General features: G+C 39.7%; 1 protein-coding gene across 1 annotated transcript; it reads right to left on the bottom strand.

Moving 5' to 3' along the window:
• Positions 1-5822: 5822 nt before the first annotated feature.
• LOC103354947 (alpha-protein kinase 3-like) lies at positions 5823-19609 on the bottom strand. Its single transcript, XM_008278558.1, has 14 exons — positions 19236-19609; positions 18774-19015; positions 16401-16522; positions 15626-15743; positions 14285-15530; positions 10636-12760; positions 8978-9125; positions 8728-8855; positions 8596-8631; positions 8237-8511; positions 7923-8011; positions 7585-7802; positions 7000-7048; positions 5823-6877 (listed from the first exon to the last, which is right to left on the bottom strand). Exons 2-14 carry the CDS (start codon positions 18899-18901, stop codon positions 6562-6564), a joined length of 4998 nt encoding a protein of 1665 aa, XP_008276780.1. The 5' UTR covers positions 18902-19015; positions 19236-19609; the 3' UTR covers positions 5823-6561.
• Between the last annotated feature and the right edge of the window lie 593 nt (positions 19610-20202).

Raw genomic sequence — 20202 nt, 5'->3', positions numbered from 1 at the left:
CACCGCGCTGCTGGTCTCTGCTGACGATCAGTGCTGTGCTGTGCGGGCTCAGGAGCGCTGCAGAGGTTGTTGTTCGTGGAGGGGATAGTTTAAATGACACACATGAGCTGAGTGTTTTTCTTATTTATTATTGATTCAACTTAATACAGTTTGTACATTAAAGTCAGGGTGCAATCAATCAACATTAGTGCAGTGTATTACTGTAGGTAGAATGCCAAGTATGACATCAAGACAAAAAAAGGAAGAAAACAAAGCAACAACCTCCAAGAGGCAAATCTAAAACAATGGATGTAGAACCAGCAAATCAGCAGCAAATCAAGGCACATTAAAAAAGCTAGGATTTAAAGTAGCTGGTGAAGCTATTTATATACCCAGTGAATGATAGAATACAACCTTGCTACTTACAGGTGTGAATGTGGTGTTTAAATAGCATGATAATCAGGTTGGCAACATCTGAGATGCTTGTGTCCAGGTTATCCATATAATAAATGATGTCCTTATAGGTAAGCAAAGGAACATTGTTAATTTTCAAAGAGAGCCAGCTATGAATGTCCAACCAAAAGGGAATGAACTGAATATGTGCACTAAGAAGCCCGCATGATGATGGAGATTTGAGAGAGTTGTCTGTCAATTCACCTTTAGGAGTTCAAGTCATTTTACATGATGCAATATAAAGCTATAATCATATATGGATTTCTAAGCATGTACCAGCAGAGAAAATTGATTTATATTAGGAACTGTATGAAAATTATTAGCGGGGGAAGGAGTGAGGAGTGTGGAGGGGCAGCCCTGGATGAAGCAGAAGCTTTATTGTCATTGTTTGAGAGATACAACAAAATTTCGTTTGGCATGATCTTTGCAGCAGCTAATGTGGTCACAGTCTAAGAAAAAAAAAAAGTTAAAAGGTGATATAAATAATAAGATAGCAATAAAATATGAAATAAATACTCAGTTAAAAGTGCAAGGGTTAATAATGAATAATAATGTGTTTGTCCAGGAGTTAGAGAAGAATTTTGCAGGCTGAAGGGTCCTGGGAGGAAAGATTTGTCCATGATGTTACTTCAGAGAATCGAGATTCAAACCCAGCACGCTGACCTCTATGAGGAGTTTGTCGATTATGTTAGAGTCAGCTGTTCTCAGCCTGCTGCATCAGCACAGCTCTAGAGCAAAACCCTGGTCAACATCTCCCAGGTACGTTTAGTCCTCAATCACCTCTATGTCTGCCTACGTAAATCAAGCTATTTACTGTTTTAGTCAAATGTTCTGTTGATTTAGTGAACACAGAACTTTTGGGCGTCAGCAACATTCAGCATCTTTAAGTGGAAGCAAGACAGTTTTGTTTTCATTTTGGAGGAATAATTTCTACAATGTACTGTATTCCATATTTTATTTTGTGTCTTTAGATTTTTGCATTAATTTGAAGTCTCCTGCTGTGCTTTCTTTATCAGTTATTTACCTGACATATGGTTTCAGAAGCAGGTAGCCTTCATTGAGTTTATCAGGTCTCTTTTGTTGTAGAGGTTGGATGCTGCTGATAGAAATGAGGTTGATGAGGGAAGAGAGACTGGTTCAAAATGGTAGTCGTGGCGTAAAACCAAAACAATTAGCTGACCGGTGCTTTTCAGATTACATGCAGTCACTGAGCATCTTATTGAGCGCAGCTTTAAAGACTTGAAACACAAACACTGCAGCTTTGTTGTTTCCATATGTGAGCCAGATGAAGTCAAGTTTAGAATCTGTGATGCAGTTATTGTTATCCACTGTGTGACATAAGCCAAACAACCACTTGTAAAAAATCACTGAATGAATAACTTATGACATATTAATGGCTACCCTTAAAGGTGGCTAATCTTTATCCTGCAATCAGTTTGAAGGTGAGTTTACTTTCCCCTACGACCTTGACTGAACACCCTTCTCAATCAAAATTATAATAATCTAACATAAAAAAAAAACAGCTCAGTTGACAAGTGACCAGTAATTATTAATTAGGTCTCTTTGTCATAGAGTACATCTAATTTCCTTAAGGAAGTGCTTCTGACGGAGTAGGTGATAACGTATGTAGTGAACACACTCCTGCAACCTACCAACCCTCTCTGGTTGTTGATTCAGCCTGCCGGGATCGTTATTAGCACATATGTCACGCGTGTTTGAGCCATCATTAAAAAGTCAGGTTTTATGTTGGCATTTCTGTGACTCATTTAATTGTGTTTTTTCCCCCGACTGTTTTATATTTCATTTTGATTTCACAACCGACCTGTGAGTTGGGTTTTGTTCTCCCCTTGATGCATGAACACTGTTTGCTTTTCCTGTGATACAGTGTCAACAGGGACGTGTGTACTTTAGTGATGACATACATAATATGGTGTTTAATTTATCAGCAGAAATTTAATTTTAGAGCATGATTACATTTTTTTGCAGGCTTTTTTCCTATGGTAACACATATTTCTATGATAATAACTGTGGGTGTTGAATACAAGATTAGTCAGCAGCAGTACCAAGTTTAAAAGCGTTTTGTGTTTGTTAGTTTTTGTCCCTGGAATACTGATGTCTGTTAAACCAACTGGCCAACTGGTCTTTCTCAGATCCTTTACAGTTTTTGTGTTATCAGTTTTTTGTTTTTTTTTTAAATGGAGAACATTTGCTTTTGAACAAAACTTTTCAGTGACAGTATGTGTGTAATCAGTGCATAAGCATCTAAGTGTATGAAGGAGCAGCAGCTGTCAAGTTCACACACTGCAGAGTTCTGTTATTCATTAATGTGTGTTCGGCAGCTTCTGGCCTCTATTTTGTATGTATTCTCCTCAAATGCAAAAGCAGAGTGTAAGTGTTGTGTTGTTGCTGTATTGTTGTATTGTTCTACAGTGGTCTCTTAACAATTCAGAGGTGCATTTGTGAAGCGGAGGATGTTATACCTTCTGCATGTCCTTTATCAGTGCTGCTGCTGCTGCTGCCTCCTTCCCCATGTGATTAAAGGGCACTAGTTGTGAGGTGACACCATGTGCTCTCCTTAGGATATTAAAGACTTATCCCAGCAAGGGCACTGAGTGATATTGTGAAAACCCCTTAATTAGGTCATCCACTGAAGCTGTTTACAGCCTGTACGTTTTGAATCTAAATTTCTCTGCTAAGTGTGATTCCAGGTGATAGCGTCAGTGTCTTGTAAAGATATTGACACCCAGTGATCACAAGAATTGCCTTTGATGAGTATTATGCAAAACGTGTCTTTTTGGAGAAAAAACAATCCCATTTAGCAGCACATTGTTTATATCTAAGGAGTCATTTTTCTGTCTTCTGCCATATACAGTATGTACACAACATTGATTTTCTTTCTCTTTAGTCTTTTTAGATAAAATGATGCAAGATATGCATCTACACATCATTATTTTGTAGTAAGCAAAAGCTTGCTGTGATATGGTGGATTAACTCAGTTCTGATTGTCAACTTAGCGATGACACAGAGACCAGTGGCAGTCTGCGACTTTTGGAGGACTGGAGATAAAACTTTTTTTCAAATGCCAACAAGTCTGTGGCATTTAGCGACGTGTGATCCTTTTCATATAATCTGCCTAAATGGTCACAACCATCCTGGCTCGCCAATGGTAATTGAGGTCAGTCAGGCACAACAATGTGAGGTCAGAATGACAGCTTGCATTGTGAGAAAATGATTGTTAGATAAAACACCTTCCATCCTCTGTTTCTGTTTTTCCTCTTTAAAATTTGAGGTAATGCTATCCTATTGACTGTGCATTCTCATTGTGCTTAAATATAATAACGTGCATCCCGATTTAACTTTGGACAGCTTGTTTAGACCCATTTTTCTCCTTTTTCTTATCTGTCAAAACTATCAAAACAAAATGCAAATATCGTCTTTTGTGTAGAGAATATTTTTACATGTTGCCACATCTTGAGCCAGAATGTGAGACTTAATACTGCAAATCCGTTTAATGTGCTGTAGACCTAGCAGCTGAGTGCAAAGTCTTCACATTAACTCAACATTATGTCTTATTAAATGAAATGGGAATTACTTTGGCTTAAGCGTACACGCAAAATTTCTACAGTTGGGGACTAACAATTCTCTCATTTGCTGTGCCTTATTACAAGTATTAATGCTGGGATCACTCTGAGTGATCCAGTGCTTTGCAATGCATTTTGTCAGAGCTACTCAGTGCAGCATGAAGAGCTGTGCCATTGCATCTTTTCCCTGTAATTTTCCCCACTTCACTCATAATTTTTTCTTCAATGTCTTGTAAGAAACAGTTGGATTAAGGTACGCCTCATCTTCTGACGTTGCTCCTCTTAAACAGATGCAAAGAGAAAAATGCAAAAGAGTAAGAAATCTTATGAAGCAAGATTTGAGATAATTTAGTTCATTTCCAAAAAACAATATTAATTTGAGATATTTTTGTCAGTCTGCATTATATCTGTTGTCTGTCTGGCGACCTGTCCAGGGTGTCCCCTGCCTTCACTCACCCTGAGTTAGCTGGGATAGACTCCAGCCCCCCTGCGACCCTAGTGAGGAGTAAGCGGTGTGTAGATAATGGATGGATGGATTATTTCTGTCATCACAGACTCTTTCTCGTATAACCTAAACATTTACTTTAATGTTTAAAAAGAGACATCATGTCATCATACAAGTGAGCATACTTTTTACTTGTCATCAATGGCACAGTGATTGAACTAACAGTAGGTGGCAGGAGTGTTGTGCTTCATGATCTTCTCCATGTTGCCACCCCACCTCAGTCACATTTCAGTCATGTCTAATGAGTAAAGTAGTGAATGGGCAAGACTAGCTTCAGTGTCATGTGGACAAATGCTGTACATTAACTCATAAGACTCATGGGCCAGATGTCACTCACTTTTGGTCTGTTCACTGTTCAATAAATGTTTACAGTAGATATGTGGTAGCATGCAAATATGGGTTATAAAACAAAAGCTTCAGCTATTTCACACCAAAGTGTGCAGCCTCTGTCCTCGGTTGTTCCTCTCTTGCTCCTGCACAGCATCAGATGTGACGCTAATATAGGTGAACTTTTTTTGTGTGTGTGTAGATTTAGCTTTCCAGCACTGTTCACACTTGTGTGTGTGTGTGTGTGTGTTTGTGTGCAGCCACTGCTTACATAAGCGATGAGTCATTAATGACTGGGAATCACATATGATTATGGTGATGTAGTTAGCCTTTCACCCTGTAAACACACACTGGTTGTGTGCAACACGTCATTCTCTCATATCTGTGAAGGAAACTGATTTGCCCCTCAGTGGTGGTGTTATTAATCACGCAATGGCCAAACTGAACAGTCTCTTCTTTTACAGCAGTCAATAATACTAAAAAAAATCCATCCATTGCCATTACAACACAGCTGCCATCTCAGTAGCGACTCTTCCTTTATTTGTGCATTTTTTTTGCTATTGAGTGTATTTTTGTCTTTTTCAAGATGTGTTCTACATTAGTGCCCCACTCATATGTGACCAGACGGATAGAGAACACTATTGTAAGGTCGGTCAGCTTTATATATTTTACGTAGTGAGAAAAAATAAAGATAAACTGGTTGAAAATGTTTTCAATTGTCTCAAAGTTCTGCCCAAATCGCAGGTAAGTGCTGTCATGTTGCATAAATGCTGAAATGCGACATTTCCCCTCAGATAAGAGGGGTCACTGAGATAAATACCATCCTACTTATCTTTCCAGATGATATATATGATAATGAGTATACGCTGATGTCAAAGAGACTGAGTGGGATGACTTTCATTACTCAGCCCACTTCATAATGTGCAAATTTCTATTTAAAGCACATGTCATGCACTTTGACAGCGTCTCCACGCATATGAGGTGTTGTCTTATCTTTTATTGTACAGCCAGTTGCATTCAAAAGTGCAGTCTCTAAAAATGCAGTGCAATGTAGAACAGCAAGTAAACATGTCAGGTTGCAATACAAAAGCACAGCACCATTAGCCACCGTACAACAGTGTCACGTGAAGCTACATTTGGCTTGAGTCATTCCTGAAAGAAAAAAACTGGCTAATTACTCCCAGCCTTAAACACGTGCTCTATGACCGTAGGACTTACACGATATCCAGGTTATGTTTTTCCTTGCATTGGCATGGGCAGCTACAAAAGAGTAGTGTTAAAAATGCTGCCTACAGTCGACAACACATGATGCTACTTCAGTTCAAAACATCTTATATTCATTCAGTACAGATACACTGACCTGATGTAGCGTCCACAATCTGTGAACCATGGGACTAGATTGATAGAACACAAATCCAGGAAAAACACCACTTCTTATTGCACAACAGCTTTAGTCCTATGATTTAAATGCAGGAAACAATAGAGCATGAGACCTCAGCATGTAAGGCCATCAGTCCACAATGAGTGGCATCATAGCAAGGAATGGTGGCTGTTAAAATGATACTGTTAAGTCATATTATTATTAATAATAAAGCTCTTGCCCCTGTAGGGTTTTATGCTTCTGAGGTGCCAATAGTCTTCCATCTTTCCTCTGTCTCCTCCTGAGATTTCTGTGAATATTTGTGACCTCTCCAGTCTCAGTAAGCGATATTCCTTTTATGCCGTTTTACCCACTTTGGGAGCATCAGCAGCTTTTTGTTTAGTGGGAGTCTTCCTGCCGTCTTGCTCAGCTTTCCTGGGCATCCTGGGGCTACTGGCGGCTTTCCTGCCAGTCTGAGGGCTGGAGGAGCCAGCAGTCATCTTGCGTTGAAGCAAAGGGCTCTTGGAACCTTTGGGCTTCGTTGGCGTCATTAAAGAATCCATCACCTTCAGCGACTTCAGGCCGAGCAGACCACAGAAGTAGTTACATTTGTGCTGCGAGACAAACTGCTCAAAAACTTTGGGATTCCCTTCGACAGATAAACCTTGATGCCTGCAGCAGCACATAGCAAAAAACTAAATGTCAGAGGGGTAATCAGTATAAATGCAAATTACCTGTAAAATGAGATTTTCGCTGTGTAATTTACAGAAACAACACAATGCAAATATACTAACCCTGTTGATTTGACTGAAATTCCAACATTGGTGATCTTAGTTTCAACACCTGCAAAACAACACCATTGCAATTACTTTATCTTTCTGTTGTTCTGGTAATATATTCAAATTTGAAAGACATGCACTGTAAATTACCAACACATTAACTCTGAAACTGCATTAAAAATGAGATAAATCATACATGTAAAACACAGCATAAAATTACATCAGCACATATAAAATAGAGCATAATGGACCAGAAAGTTTTTAAAGTAGGTATGTATCCCTCTAAAAAGAAATGTTATGATGGTCAAGTTTGAAGTAGCTCAGCTCAAAATGCTTGCTCTCACATTTATAATTACTGCAAACAGCGTTGTGCTTTAGTATGTATGGTACAGTTTGTGATCTGTCAACCAATTTTGAGCTTCATATGTTCACCGCTTCTTTAACATGCAAACAATTTAAACACAAACTTGATGAATGTCTGTGCTGTTCTGTGGGATGAATATTATCTGAGTAGAAGCAACCTGTGCTGAAACCACTGTTAAATTCTTAGTTATATGTGTAAACCTAACATTGTTCTGTTGAATTCTAGCATCAGCCTACCTTCTAGCCGAGTGAGTAGCAGATTGCCATTGGTCCACTGAAAGATCCAGTGCTGCAGAGTACAGCATTTCTGCTCCACCTCAGAGCCAGTTCTCATCTCAATTCTTCCTGTATCATCCAGGACGGAGTATTTCTGAAACACTCCTGTCAGATCAGTCTCCACTGTGGCGTAGGGGACAGTGTTTGCTGGTCGGTACATCAGGTAGACTGGAATCACCCTGCATCACAAAGATGGTCGTAACGTGAATGACTGTCAGAGATGCTTGATAGTCCATGTCCTGTAGATAACAGTCAAAATGATATCGGCTTTTTATTCTGAGTAATTTGATTGTACTCACTCAAGAGACGACCCAAAGTTTTCTATACCTCTCGCCTCTGCTGAGAAGATTTTGCAGTATTCGCGAGCCAAGTTCTGAATTTTACACTCCTGTATGCAGAATGTTGGAGAGCAGCCAGTAAAGATCAGCTCAACCTACACCTGTTTATTTAAGCAATCTTAATTTGATTAGCACAGCACTAATCCTGCGGGGGTGTCAGCATCAACAATCCACAAACCAATCCACTTAAATGCTGAAACTGCTGGTTTACTGAGCAACATATTTAAATGTAAGAGGGCATGGATAACGCACAAAACTAAACATTTCCTACACACCTGCTTCATGACTTCCAGGTTCCTGTCTACGAGACAGCTTTCTTCTTTGCCTCCGTAGGCGATGGGGTTGCATACTTTAATGATACATGTGTTACCAGACTCGAACACAGGCTCCAGACCGTAGATGACTTTCGCCCTCCAGACTTTATGAGCACAACCATCTCCGATCTGAGATTCCTTCATCATTATACGGCCAAAGAACTTGTTGCCCCAGACACCAGAATCAGCGACACCCTTGCTGAATATCAGCGGTGTCATTTCAATTTCCTCTCCAACTGCATACACGACAACATAAACAGTGCATTGAGAGAAGCACAGGGAAAACAGCAGTGATCTAAACATGTAACACCTCATCTTACCGCCAAGGTCTTCACGTAGAGACATTCCAGCCATAACTGCAACACAGAAGACAAAATCAATCAGCCAAATAACACGAGAAAAGTCACTATTATGTTTCTTTCATGTTAAATTTTCTTTAAAATGGTACATACTCTCCGCACTAAGTAGAATGTCTGTGTAGTCTGTCCCATATTCATTTGTAATGGAACATTTGTAAACACCAGAGTCTTTGCTTGAAGCCTGAACAATGGCAAGATTGACCTGAGTTTCATCCCCTGAACTGGAGGACACACAAATAAGAAATGATGCAGCAACTTTAAGAACACACACATCGTTTTATAAGAACTTTATACATCTTTAAAAGTGTCTTATTGTGGATGTACTTTTACTTTGAGAACTTACTTTCGTTTAACCTGGATAATCTCCGCCTCATCTTTGTACCATTTGATGGTAGAGTCACTGAGAACGTTGAAGAACTGACACCACAGTTTCAAGTGTCCTAAGGCGTCCGCAAAAGTCTCACCCCTGATCTTACGGATAACTTGAGGAGCTGGAGAGAAACACAACCAACACAGACAACACAACGTAACCTTGACGGATCCAGTTTTATATGTTAGCTATATATAAAGTACATAGCAAAGGCTGCTTTGCTATATGATGGAGCCTGTACATAGCAAATATAGCTGCAAGCCAAATCAGTTTAATACTATCATTTACAGTCATCCTCAAATTTCATTTCAATTCATATCCTTCCATTTAAAAAAAAGGCAAAATTCACAATAGTCATTAAAATAACTAGAAACTGAAAAAAGCAATAATAAATAAAAATTTGCTAAATTATATTTTAGTGAAATAAGACATTGCTTATGAATTTGAAGAATAATTTTTAAAAAATAAAAAATCAAACTGTCCCAGACAAATTAGAGCACTTTGCTGATGAGCAGTGGGTCAAAATCCAAATAGCTGTCAACAGGAGCAGAAGTCTGACTGAGAGTTACAGAAAACACTTGATAGCAGTGATTGGCTCAAAGGATTGTTCAACAAAATATTAGTTCATGGGTCCCATCATGCTTGTTTGCTTGTTTTTTTAAAATAAATAAATATTTCTGTTGAACCACAGTTCAAAAGCAACATCATAATTTTCATGACCTTTTTTATTTCTTATTACTTTTGTCAATTTCAGCTTGTTTCAGCGACAGCTGCTTTTTTCCTTCTTGAATGGGAGGGTATGAATACATTTGTGCATGACTGTAAATATTAAGTATATATAAATTTACTTTAAGTATACATGAACTCAAATGATGACAACACGTGACATTTTTACTGATAGGAAAGTACTTTAAAAGAGCATAAAAATGTTAACTTTAAAGTAAAACTTAAACGCTAATTTTGTATGTGAATACTTTACATACTGCACTAGTAGATTGGGATAAGAGTGCCAGTTAACACCACAGTGATTTTTACATGATTGTGGGCATTTTAAATGCACTTAGATGTGTATTTCCCACTGCTTACTGTTTGACTGAGACACAGCACATGACATGCTTGTGAACAGATGCCAACATCAATTTCATTTGAATTTACAGTAGATTGAATGAGTTAGTGAGAATCTAAACACTGCTATTAAGATGGGTTTGTGACCAAAACTGCAACCTGTTTCACTGCTGCAGCTGGTGCAGGGTGAACAGTCAAACATATGACATCTCTGCACGCCTTCAGTACCACCCATCTGTACACTGTTACCAACTGTACTGGCTACATCTTAGCCTTAAGATGTTGTCATGCAAAAAATACGCCACTGCTTTTACAAATATCAAAAAACTCATCTGTCTTTCTCTACAGATCCATTTCTACTCTGAGAAGCTGGTTTTACTTTTATTTTAAAGAGGTTTTGAATTATGTCCCTCAGATGAATGTTCCAGCCTACATTTTTCTGCCACACAGTTTTTTTTTTTACACCACCACCAGGGGGCGTCACATAGTCATCTTTTCTAATAAAGCAGCTATTCTTAAAGCAATATTTAAAGACTTTAAGGTTTTGTTTTTTGTTTTTCTTTTACCTTTGAATGGGTTATACTTGTCCTTCTCTGCAGGTTTCCCCTCAGGGTGGATCTCCTCAGTGGGCAGCTGACTTTGGGTTTGAGTTTCTGAGGCCATCTTCCTTCTGCTTACGAGAGGAGACCGCCTTTCTACAGGAGAGAGTTGTTCGCCAGCAGGCTGAAGTAGAGGTGACCGTCGAGACAAGCTTGGAGACACAGAAAGGGTCACAGGACTTGTGGGAAGCTTGCTGCTCTGTGTAGGTACTTCACCTTTCAAAGTGTGGTTATCTACTGGCGATGTGGCCTCTGTGCCGTCCTCAGGTTTGGCCTTGGATGTTAGGATTTTGCGACGCGCCCCAGAAGCTAGCTCTTGTGGAGTAGCAGAAGGGATGGGAGAAACACAGTTTCTTTTCTTTAACGATGGACTAGGTTCAGGGGTTGGATTGGTAAAGGAGTCAGACCGCAAACACTCCTGAACCATAGAGCTCTCCTGCTGAATAGGCTGCAGATTGTTCTGTTGTGGCCCAGTGCTGAATACACTGTTAGTAGGGAACTTTGGTATGTCCTGCAAAGAAGTTTTTGAATTGTGCTCTTCTATTTTGTCCTGACCAGAAAGTGTCAAATTTATGTCTGTAATTCCCTTCTCTGTTTTGCTGTTGAGTTTAATTTCAGGAGTTAACTTTTGTATGAATCCACTGTCTTTGCCTTGAATAGGTGCGTCTTTGGCGTATTCCAAAACTGTAACATTTGGCTCCTCCATGTGTGTCATTGTAAGTGCAGACCCAGATTCCTGAGTGACAGTTCCAGACAGATTGGAAACCGCTGGGGGTCTATTTGTCAGTTTGTCCTCAGACTTCAAAGGAGGAAAACTGTCTTTTACATGTTTACTCCCAAAAAGGGAAACAGCAACAGAGGAATCATTTGGAGGACCTGGAGTTGATGCTTCAGTGTCCTGACCAATGTCCATGGCACCTTCATTGTATTTGGTGCCACTTCCATGAAGTCCCGTTATGCCCACAGTGGTGCCAGTGTCTATGACAGAGCTAGGGGGGATCACAACAGGTTCTTGCAAAGCCTTAGCAGGTGGTGAAGCTTCATCCTGGCACTGAATTTGTTCCTGATCAGTTTTGTTTACTTGATGATAAACCTCCACAAGTGTTGCCTTTGTGTTTGTAGGAGGAGTAATGTCAGTGCTCTTCTCAGTTTCCCTGTCAGGCATTGACTTCTTTGTTTCCAGTTTATGTTTTCTGTTATCATCTCTTAATTCCTGACACATCTCTTTAGCTGTTGTAGTAAGATCTTGTACTAAATTAGCATGGGTCGGTATGATGGACACTGAATTTGCTAGTGTGGACCCGAGAGCCTTTATTTGTGACCTCAAAAGTTCAGCAATAGATATAACTTTTGTAACAGGTTGTGGAATTTCTTGGAAGCTTAACGTGTGTTCCAAAGAATTAGTCTTTTCTGAACTTTTTGTATGAAGTGGGGGAGTAGTGAATTTGTCTGACCTCTGACCCTGTAATTCTGAATGGGTTTTCTCCTCTACTTTTGATATGAGTTCTTTCTTCTCAGTTTCTTTAAAAGATCCATTTACAATGGTTACACCAGTGTCTTTCCTCTCTGCATCTTTGGTCTTTTCTATTTTTGTTTGCTCGGTCATATGTAGAGCAACGGCTTCAGTCTCCATCTCAACTACCTTCTCTTTTGAGGCCACATTTTGAGCCTGTATCAATAACTTACCTACCCCATTACCCTCCACCTTCTCATCATATTGTGTTTCTGTCCCTTCAACAGTTTTTATAGCTGTATCAACTTGGCTTTGCAGGGAGGTGGATGAAACGTTACACCTTTGGGTGTCGTCGCCACCACCACCGGGGCTTTCGAGGGGTGACTTCTGTAGGTGTGTAAAAAGGGCCGTATGACTTTCATTTGATTCCCTGGAATGATCATATGTGTCCTGCGTCATTTTGCCAATTGCTGCTCGACGACCACCGTGCAAAGAAGAGGTCTGGATGTCATCCGTCGTGGTCTGGCTTTTTATTGAAGTCTTTTGTGGTGGCTGCGAGCCGATCACACACCGGTCGGGTGGTAGCTCAAGGCTGACAGGTGCATCATTCCTGTTCATCTTTGTATGGGCCTGTGTAACCTTGGGACATAATACAAGCAGAGGTTTCCATGCTGTAAATACTTATTCCCTTATCCCTGGCTATGCTGGACATGGATAAACACATGCAATTTTAAAAACAGCAACAGCGTAACCAGCAACAAACAGATAAAGGAATGTAAAGACCTTGGAGCAAAACATATGTATGAATCAGAGAAAAGGTATAGTTAGTATGTGAACCTGCTCTATTCCTGATAATTCTCTTCTAGATTAAAGGGAAATCTACTTCTCACATATATCAGTTCATTCATTTCGAATCCAAATGGTGCAAATGTACTACAACATGGTTAAGACTCCAAATAACACATCCGTCAGCAAGTATTGTGTGAGTAGTATAGCTCAATGTCACCTCATTGCCATGATGCAGAACTCCACAGTAACGTGGTATTAAGTTTATCATATAAAAAAATAGAAGCACAAGCAATCCCATAAAGTTTGTTGTTGAGCTGAATCCCTAAATTAGCACAAGAGTCTCCCTGTGTCACATGCCATTGCATCATGGATGAGATGAGCCATAATACAGTCCAAGGGCCATTATCTTGGCCTCTATTGTGCTTCATGAAGCAACACTAGAGCTCATTTTAAAAATTTAATTAAAAAAAAAATCTTACACAGTCTCTGCATATCAAATTGCATTTTGCTTCTATTCCTGTTTTCCTCTATCTGACATGGGGCAACCTATTGGAAAGGAAGGTTGCTATTTTACATGTAAGGCTGACCAGAAAGGAATGCAAATAATTTTAAGTGGTGCTCCAGCCATGCAGTGTTTTGTCTCAGCACTCAGTGCTGTCAGTGTTCAGCCATGCAGCTGACGACAGAGTGATTGCATAAGCAGTGTAGAAAGACTGACCGACAACATAGAGTAGCAGAATGTATGAACGCTAATTGAGGATGTTGTCAAATGTCCATCTGTAAGACCTTTGCCCTCCTACAAAGCAATTTACGAAATTCTTTCTTTCTTTTCTTTTTTTTTAATCTGGTCTTTATCATAACCCCATTCACTGAATTGTAATTCCAACAGAATAGTTAGACATTTTTGGGAACAGGCTTTTTATGCTCTCTGGAGAAGAGGCCAGAAAGAAGATTGATATGTCAGCAGTCAGGTAGCTGACAGGAAGCTTGTCTTTCCCCAGAGTTCACAAAATCAGCCTACCAGGACCTCTCCCTTACTAAATCACATGGTATATCTCATAAACGTAATCTCAAATCATTACTTTAACTTAAAGGTAGTCTGCTTCATTCATGCAGTATTACATACAGTACAATATCTAATGCATATCTTAAAAAATGCCGCAAAGGCCTACTTTCAGACCTTGGAACTTCCACTTTTAAATGCACTATATCAATATACCTGTTGCGACTGTCAACATGTGCGTCATTTAATTCTTGTCACCCAGTGGGGCATGCTTGTAAAAGCTATAAATATCCCCAGGATGCTTGTGTTACTGATGGGACTGTGTTGGCAGCACAAAGCACTCATGAGCTCATACGAAAAGGTTCGCTCACCTCACTTGGCAGGGTTGGCTGAGACACAGACACATTTTTTTGGCTGGGCCTTGTTTCCTTCACAGACAGCTGATCTCTGGCTGGTTCACATGGACGTTGAGGCAAAGCAGTCCGACTGTGACACGGTGAATCAACTGACTCACTGTGTTTGAGTGCTAAAGATCCCTCAGAGGAAGGTTTTGACTTCACATCAACATCCATAGCTACAACGTGTTCTGTTGTATGAACGTCCTCCTTTAACATTCTTCGGAGTATTGATGCAACACTTGACGGTGGTTGTGTTGAGGAAACTTGAGGATTTTGTTTCTGCATCTCTAAAGTTTCCTCTGTGCCTTTGCTTCCAGTTCCTTTCTCATGTTTTGCAGCTTTTTTGTCTTCGGCCGCTGACACAGTAGAACTTGTAGATGCAGAAGAAGTAAGAGTTTTTTTCTGTGAAGACACAGTTACCTCAGTGCATATGTTGACATCTTTAGAAGGCCTTTCAGAAAGTCTTAATTCCTCTGTTGCTGATTTCTGATGCTCTACAACATTTCTAACCTCTGATTCCACGATGGATGAATGAGCAGTGTTCTCTACTTCCATCACCTCTTCTGAATTGCCCTGAGACTGTACTGCCTCTGTGCAGGCTGGAGCTACAGAGGGTGAAGTCTCATCCTTTGTCCTTCTCTCCCCAGACAGCCTCTCTCCCAGAGTTTCTGCTTTTGCAACTTTTGCACTGTTGGAAATTTTAATCTTCTTCTTGATGAAAGGAGTTTTCGGTTGGTGTGCGGTGAAAATCTTCTGGGCAGAATCATAAACGTATGTTCCTCCTTTACTGCCACTGTCACTGATGGCTTGTCCATTAGTTAAAGCAGACACTGCTCCATTAGTGACTGAGACTGGTTTTTCTTCAGCTTCCTCCACAGTGGCCTCCTGTAACCTGGACTCAGTCTCTAGAGCCACAGCCTGATGGTTCTCCTCGTTGCTCTCGTCCTCCGTGGAGCTCGGTGTGCTGAGAAACGCCTCCATTGTCGAACGGCGTTTTCTCTGCGTGCGGTCTGGACTGATGGTTCGCAGCGGCTCCTGGTTTTCTTTCCCTTCTGCTTCCCTGCGTCTGTTCTCGGCCTTCTGTTTGAGCTTGCCAAAGTATCGCTGGTGGATTTTGAACTCGTTCATTTCACCCACCTCCAGAACCCCAGAGCAGGACACAATGCCTTTAGTGTTGATGGCTGAGGCCTGGTAAATAGCTGCATCCTCCACACTGCAACTGCAAATTGAATAAAATGATATCAAGCAATTAGCGATTAGCATCAAAAACACAATTCAGTTTGATGTAATAACAGTGGTTCAAAATATACATACTTGTAAATGTGCAGGGAATGATTTTGTCCATTGCGGAATATTTCATATTTAGGCAGTCCACAGAATCTGTCCAACTGCATGTCATCCTTATACCATGTAACTTGAGGAGCAGGGTGTCCTGGAAAAAAAAACCCAAATGAAAAACAGAACATCAGGGTATTATTAAAACAATTCAGTATTAAGAAAGGTTTACTGTTTTAATCGTGTCAGTACAGAGTATTTGATATGAGTTGTTTGTGGTTTTCACTTCCCCTGAAATATCACAGCCAGAGCATTACACATGCATTGACTGGTGGTTCTCAAACCAGGGGGCCCAAGATAATTTCAGTGGGTCTCCAGATCATTGTTAAAAATAAAAAATTAAATAAAGCCTACATTTTTCAAATAAATGTGTATTCGGGCTGTCAAATTAAAAGTGTACACTTCCCACATTTTCTTGTTTTTATATTTTTTTCCCTTTCATTTGTTCGAATTCAATTCAATTCATTCAAAAGAAAATGAATGTGTTAATATAAAGAGATTAATCTGTGGATATAACACGTTAATTTTTAACGCATTAATGCATGAACAACAAAGTTATTACTCATGCCATATTAAAAATGTAAATTGGGGGGTCACGAACACACGAACACAGTCGTGGCTCAAAAAGTTTGAGAACCACCGGCTTAGACAATACAGCATATCATTGTATGCTCCTGCAGTGTATTTCAGTTCGGTCACAAACCTCTTGCAAAGTGTTTTTTTTACAGGATGTAACCTGTGATGCAGTGTTTACCTGTGACCACACAGGAGAACTTCACGTTGCAATTTTCGGACACAGCTTTTGACTTCAGGGTCGTTTCAAAGAAGGGCTGTGTTTCTTCAGTTAGCTGAGCCATCACGCTGCAAAGTGTACTCCTGTCGATGAGAAAGGTAAATCATGATGTTTCTATATTAATTTATAATATTCCATACAAACTGGATTATTTGGCAGTTTATTGACTCAAGAACAAGAGCTGACAGGATTATATGTTGTGTTTTTCCGGCCTACGTGTCAGCAGCAGCTGTGGTCGGAGGCATTACGTTTTCAGGTTGTCAAGTTATCCGTCCATTCTTGTGAACAAGAGATCTTTTAAATGCCTTGGGGGAAATTTCTTTAATTTTGGCACAGACATTCTCTTGGACTCAATGTTGAACTGATAAGATTTTGCTGGTCAAAGGTCAAGGTCAGTGTGATATTATATCTCTGCCCTTCCTGTGAACGCAGCATGTCGGGAACGCTTCATGGAATTTTGTTCAAATAAGGCACAAACATTTACTTAGAATCAAGGATGAACTAAGAATTCATATGCTAATTATGGCAACATTTCACACAAATGTCCAACAGAATAAAGCAGTGAAGTGATGGCATTTTATATCCAAAAGGTCAGCTTCACTGTGACATCACAATACACAGCAAAAATGCTTTTCTGGCTGTTATTCAGCACCACAGCTCAGGAGCAGACGGGAGACTGTGACTGTATCCTTACATTTGGTCAGATTCTGCATTTTTGACACTGATCTTTTGTACCAACCCATTAAATTCCCCCAGTTTTAGTACATATTGAATACAAATGTGGACAGACATGGATGCAACTTCACTGGTTAGCAACAGCACACAATCACAAGATGGTAATTTAAATTAATTATGAAGCCAATTTGCACATTTTCAGCTCAATACTATCAAACAGGATGGACATAAAAACTGAAATAGAAACACAAAATGTGTTATTTATCTTGAGATCTCGCCCACGTTAACGCTGGATGACATTCTTTACATCATGACGGAAGCTAATGCAGCTCAGAGACAATGTCCAATTAAAACATTTTTTGTAACGACTGTGGAAAGCACATTTAGAATAGCTGTGAAATCACCTGTAGTTTAACAAAAACAATGTGAACTAAATATTTGCATATAACTGGAGGCAACATAAAGAAGACATTCTTCTCTTAAAGCTTAAAAAACTACATCAAGTGTTATTTTTGAACCTTCATTCCAGCAGTTCGGTGTAAATAGCTGCTATTTCTTCAAGCAGCTTCATTCGTCCACATGACATTAATTACAGGAATTAAAAATGTAGTGGTTCAAGAACGATGAACCGTTATAGCATGTGGAAATGTGTAAGAAACGTCACACACATGCAGTATAATAATAACGAAGATGGCTCGCGTGTCAATTAAAGGGGCATTATCGTCGTGCTTGTACATATTACATGCGGTTGATCCATGTCTGGTGTTGACACTCATTTCAGTGTTGGGTCAGTGCACAGTTAAAGGATACTGCCACGCTTCAGCGAGTATTACTTGTGATTAAGTAAACAAAAAACAAGACACTATGCTAAGGACAGCCTGGCTTTTCATTTATATTCACATTATGTATGGCTTATGATATGTGCACATGGCACTGCTGCTTAAGTTCGTGGAATTTAACGATAGTCTGAAGCTTGAAAAACACTAGAAATGTACCTATAAGTAGCTGAACCTGTAACCTCTTGTTAGTTGTTTTGCAGGATGTTTTTTTTGTTTAATAGTGTTTGCTGAAAATACTTTTAATCAAGCTACAAATTATAATGTCTACATCTTGCTGCAAAATAATCCACTGAATCCTGATCCTCATTTTGCATTTTGATGATACACTCAACACTTTGAAAGCAAGTGACATGAGCAGTTGTCCTGTTAACATCCAACGAAGGCTGACAAAATTAAAAAACTTCTTTTAATTTCTCTAAAGCGGCACTGTTGAATGGAGGTCAGGTTGACCTGCGGCTGTGGCTTGAAAAGAGAAACTGCTGTTATCTCAGCAGATCCTTCTATTCTTAATCTACAGTATCACTAAAGAAGCAGATTTGAAGGACAAGACCACTTGTGCCACGAACTGATCTTTCCATGCAGAAGCTGTTTTGTATACTTGATGTGAAATGGGGCCCATGGTGCATAACTGGGATTCTGTTCTTAATCAGCAGTTTATTTAAACTGCAGTGACCATGGCAACAAACAAAGAAATAACATGCGACACAAGTTTATCCGTTGTTCGGAAAGTCCTTAATTGTTGCTGTATTATAGAGCAAATGCTGGTCAGCGTGGTCTCTATAGAAGTGGACAGCACTCTGAGTTAGTCTGGGATCTGTACCTGTTTTCTGGCCTGATGTTGGAGAGGTAGCTGTAGCCACCAGGCCGGCTACTCCCACTGACATCATTGCCATTGCTGGACCTTCCATTCCCAAAAGAGGAGCGAGTTGTCATCCTCCGGGAACCCATTTTGCTCCAAATAAAGATATACGCAAGAAAAATAAAAAAGTTGTCCAGGAGAAAAAGTTATGAAGTTTTGTTGTCAGTTACTTTTGGACTTTTGAGATGAGAGATGAATACAAGCTAAAAGAAAAAAACAAAGAGTGGAAAAAATGAGAAGAAAGCAGAATAGATTTGATATTTAACATCAAAAACTCCTAATTTGAGTTCATCTATAGCTTAAAAACACAAACATCACAACAAGAGATGCTCTGTTAACGTATACGGTTCTTCTTGTACATGCTGTCCTATGCAGTATTTACACAAACGGCATTTAGCGGTCTATTTTATACAGTTAACTCACCATTCAGAAGCTTCATTCCCTCCTTTAACAGATACCCCACAGCACTGACTTCAGGCACTGCAATTTCCAATCAAACATGAGCATGCGTAGGCTCCGGGACTATTTATAGTTGGCCTGCAAATAGGCACAAGAGCACATCACTCTTTCCAAAACCCTCCTTTGGACCATTTTATAAACAAAAAAAAAACAATATACCACCTCACAAAAAAAGGAAAACCCTGCAATAAAAGTTCTGTAAGAAAACAAGAGCAATCCTTTCAAAAAAAAAAGAAAAGAAAAAAGGAGATTCCACAGTTATCCCATGTCAAACACAAGGTCGCACAAAGTTGGTAGTTCCTCAAATAGGAGAAGAGGATTTAAAAAACAGGGCAAAGGTTTTTTTTCTAAACCACGACCAGTGGGTTGCATGTGCTCAGAGAGGAAGCACTTGTGTGGTCAGTGGCAGGCTGCCCTTCTCAAACTTTTTAGCTCCGTGCACAGACTGTTGTAAAGAATCATATGAGCCTGTCAGTCAGGAGGATGACGCCTTTAGTTTTAGCTCCATTAATATGCGCAACGCATTCTTCCAGTCATACAGGATTACTTTCCTATCATAAAAGAGTGGCGTTAAGGCCTTGTTGACACAAGATTAGGAAAACTTAAAAACTTAAAAACAACAAAAAACTGTGTTACATTCATTCCATCATTAATGCAAATTATCTCTTTTTTTAAAAAGTTAAAAGTACGTTTTGATAATATAAAATACTACATGGTGAAGCCTACCAAGTTCTCTGGCATGCATTGTCCAGTGGCTGACAATTGCATTGGGTCCCCCGAGAAAACACAGTAGGAATAGAACAGCCTTATATAGGCAGATCCCACCGACTGCTAAAGGGCTACGGCCTCTTATCTTTACACAAGCATGCACGCACACATGTACACACACGCTGTTGCTCACACACCAGTGGTCAGTAGTTTTATGTATTTA

This window comes from Stegastes partitus, unplaced genomic scaffold (assembly GCF_000690725.1).
Source record: "Stegastes partitus isolate 25-593 unplaced genomic scaffold, Stegastes_partitus-1.0.2 Scaffold127, whole genome shotgun sequence".
Classification (NCBI taxonomy): Eukaryota; Metazoa; Chordata; class Actinopteri; family Pomacentridae; genus Stegastes; species Stegastes partitus.
This window is presented reverse-complemented; position numbering and strand designations above follow the sequence as displayed.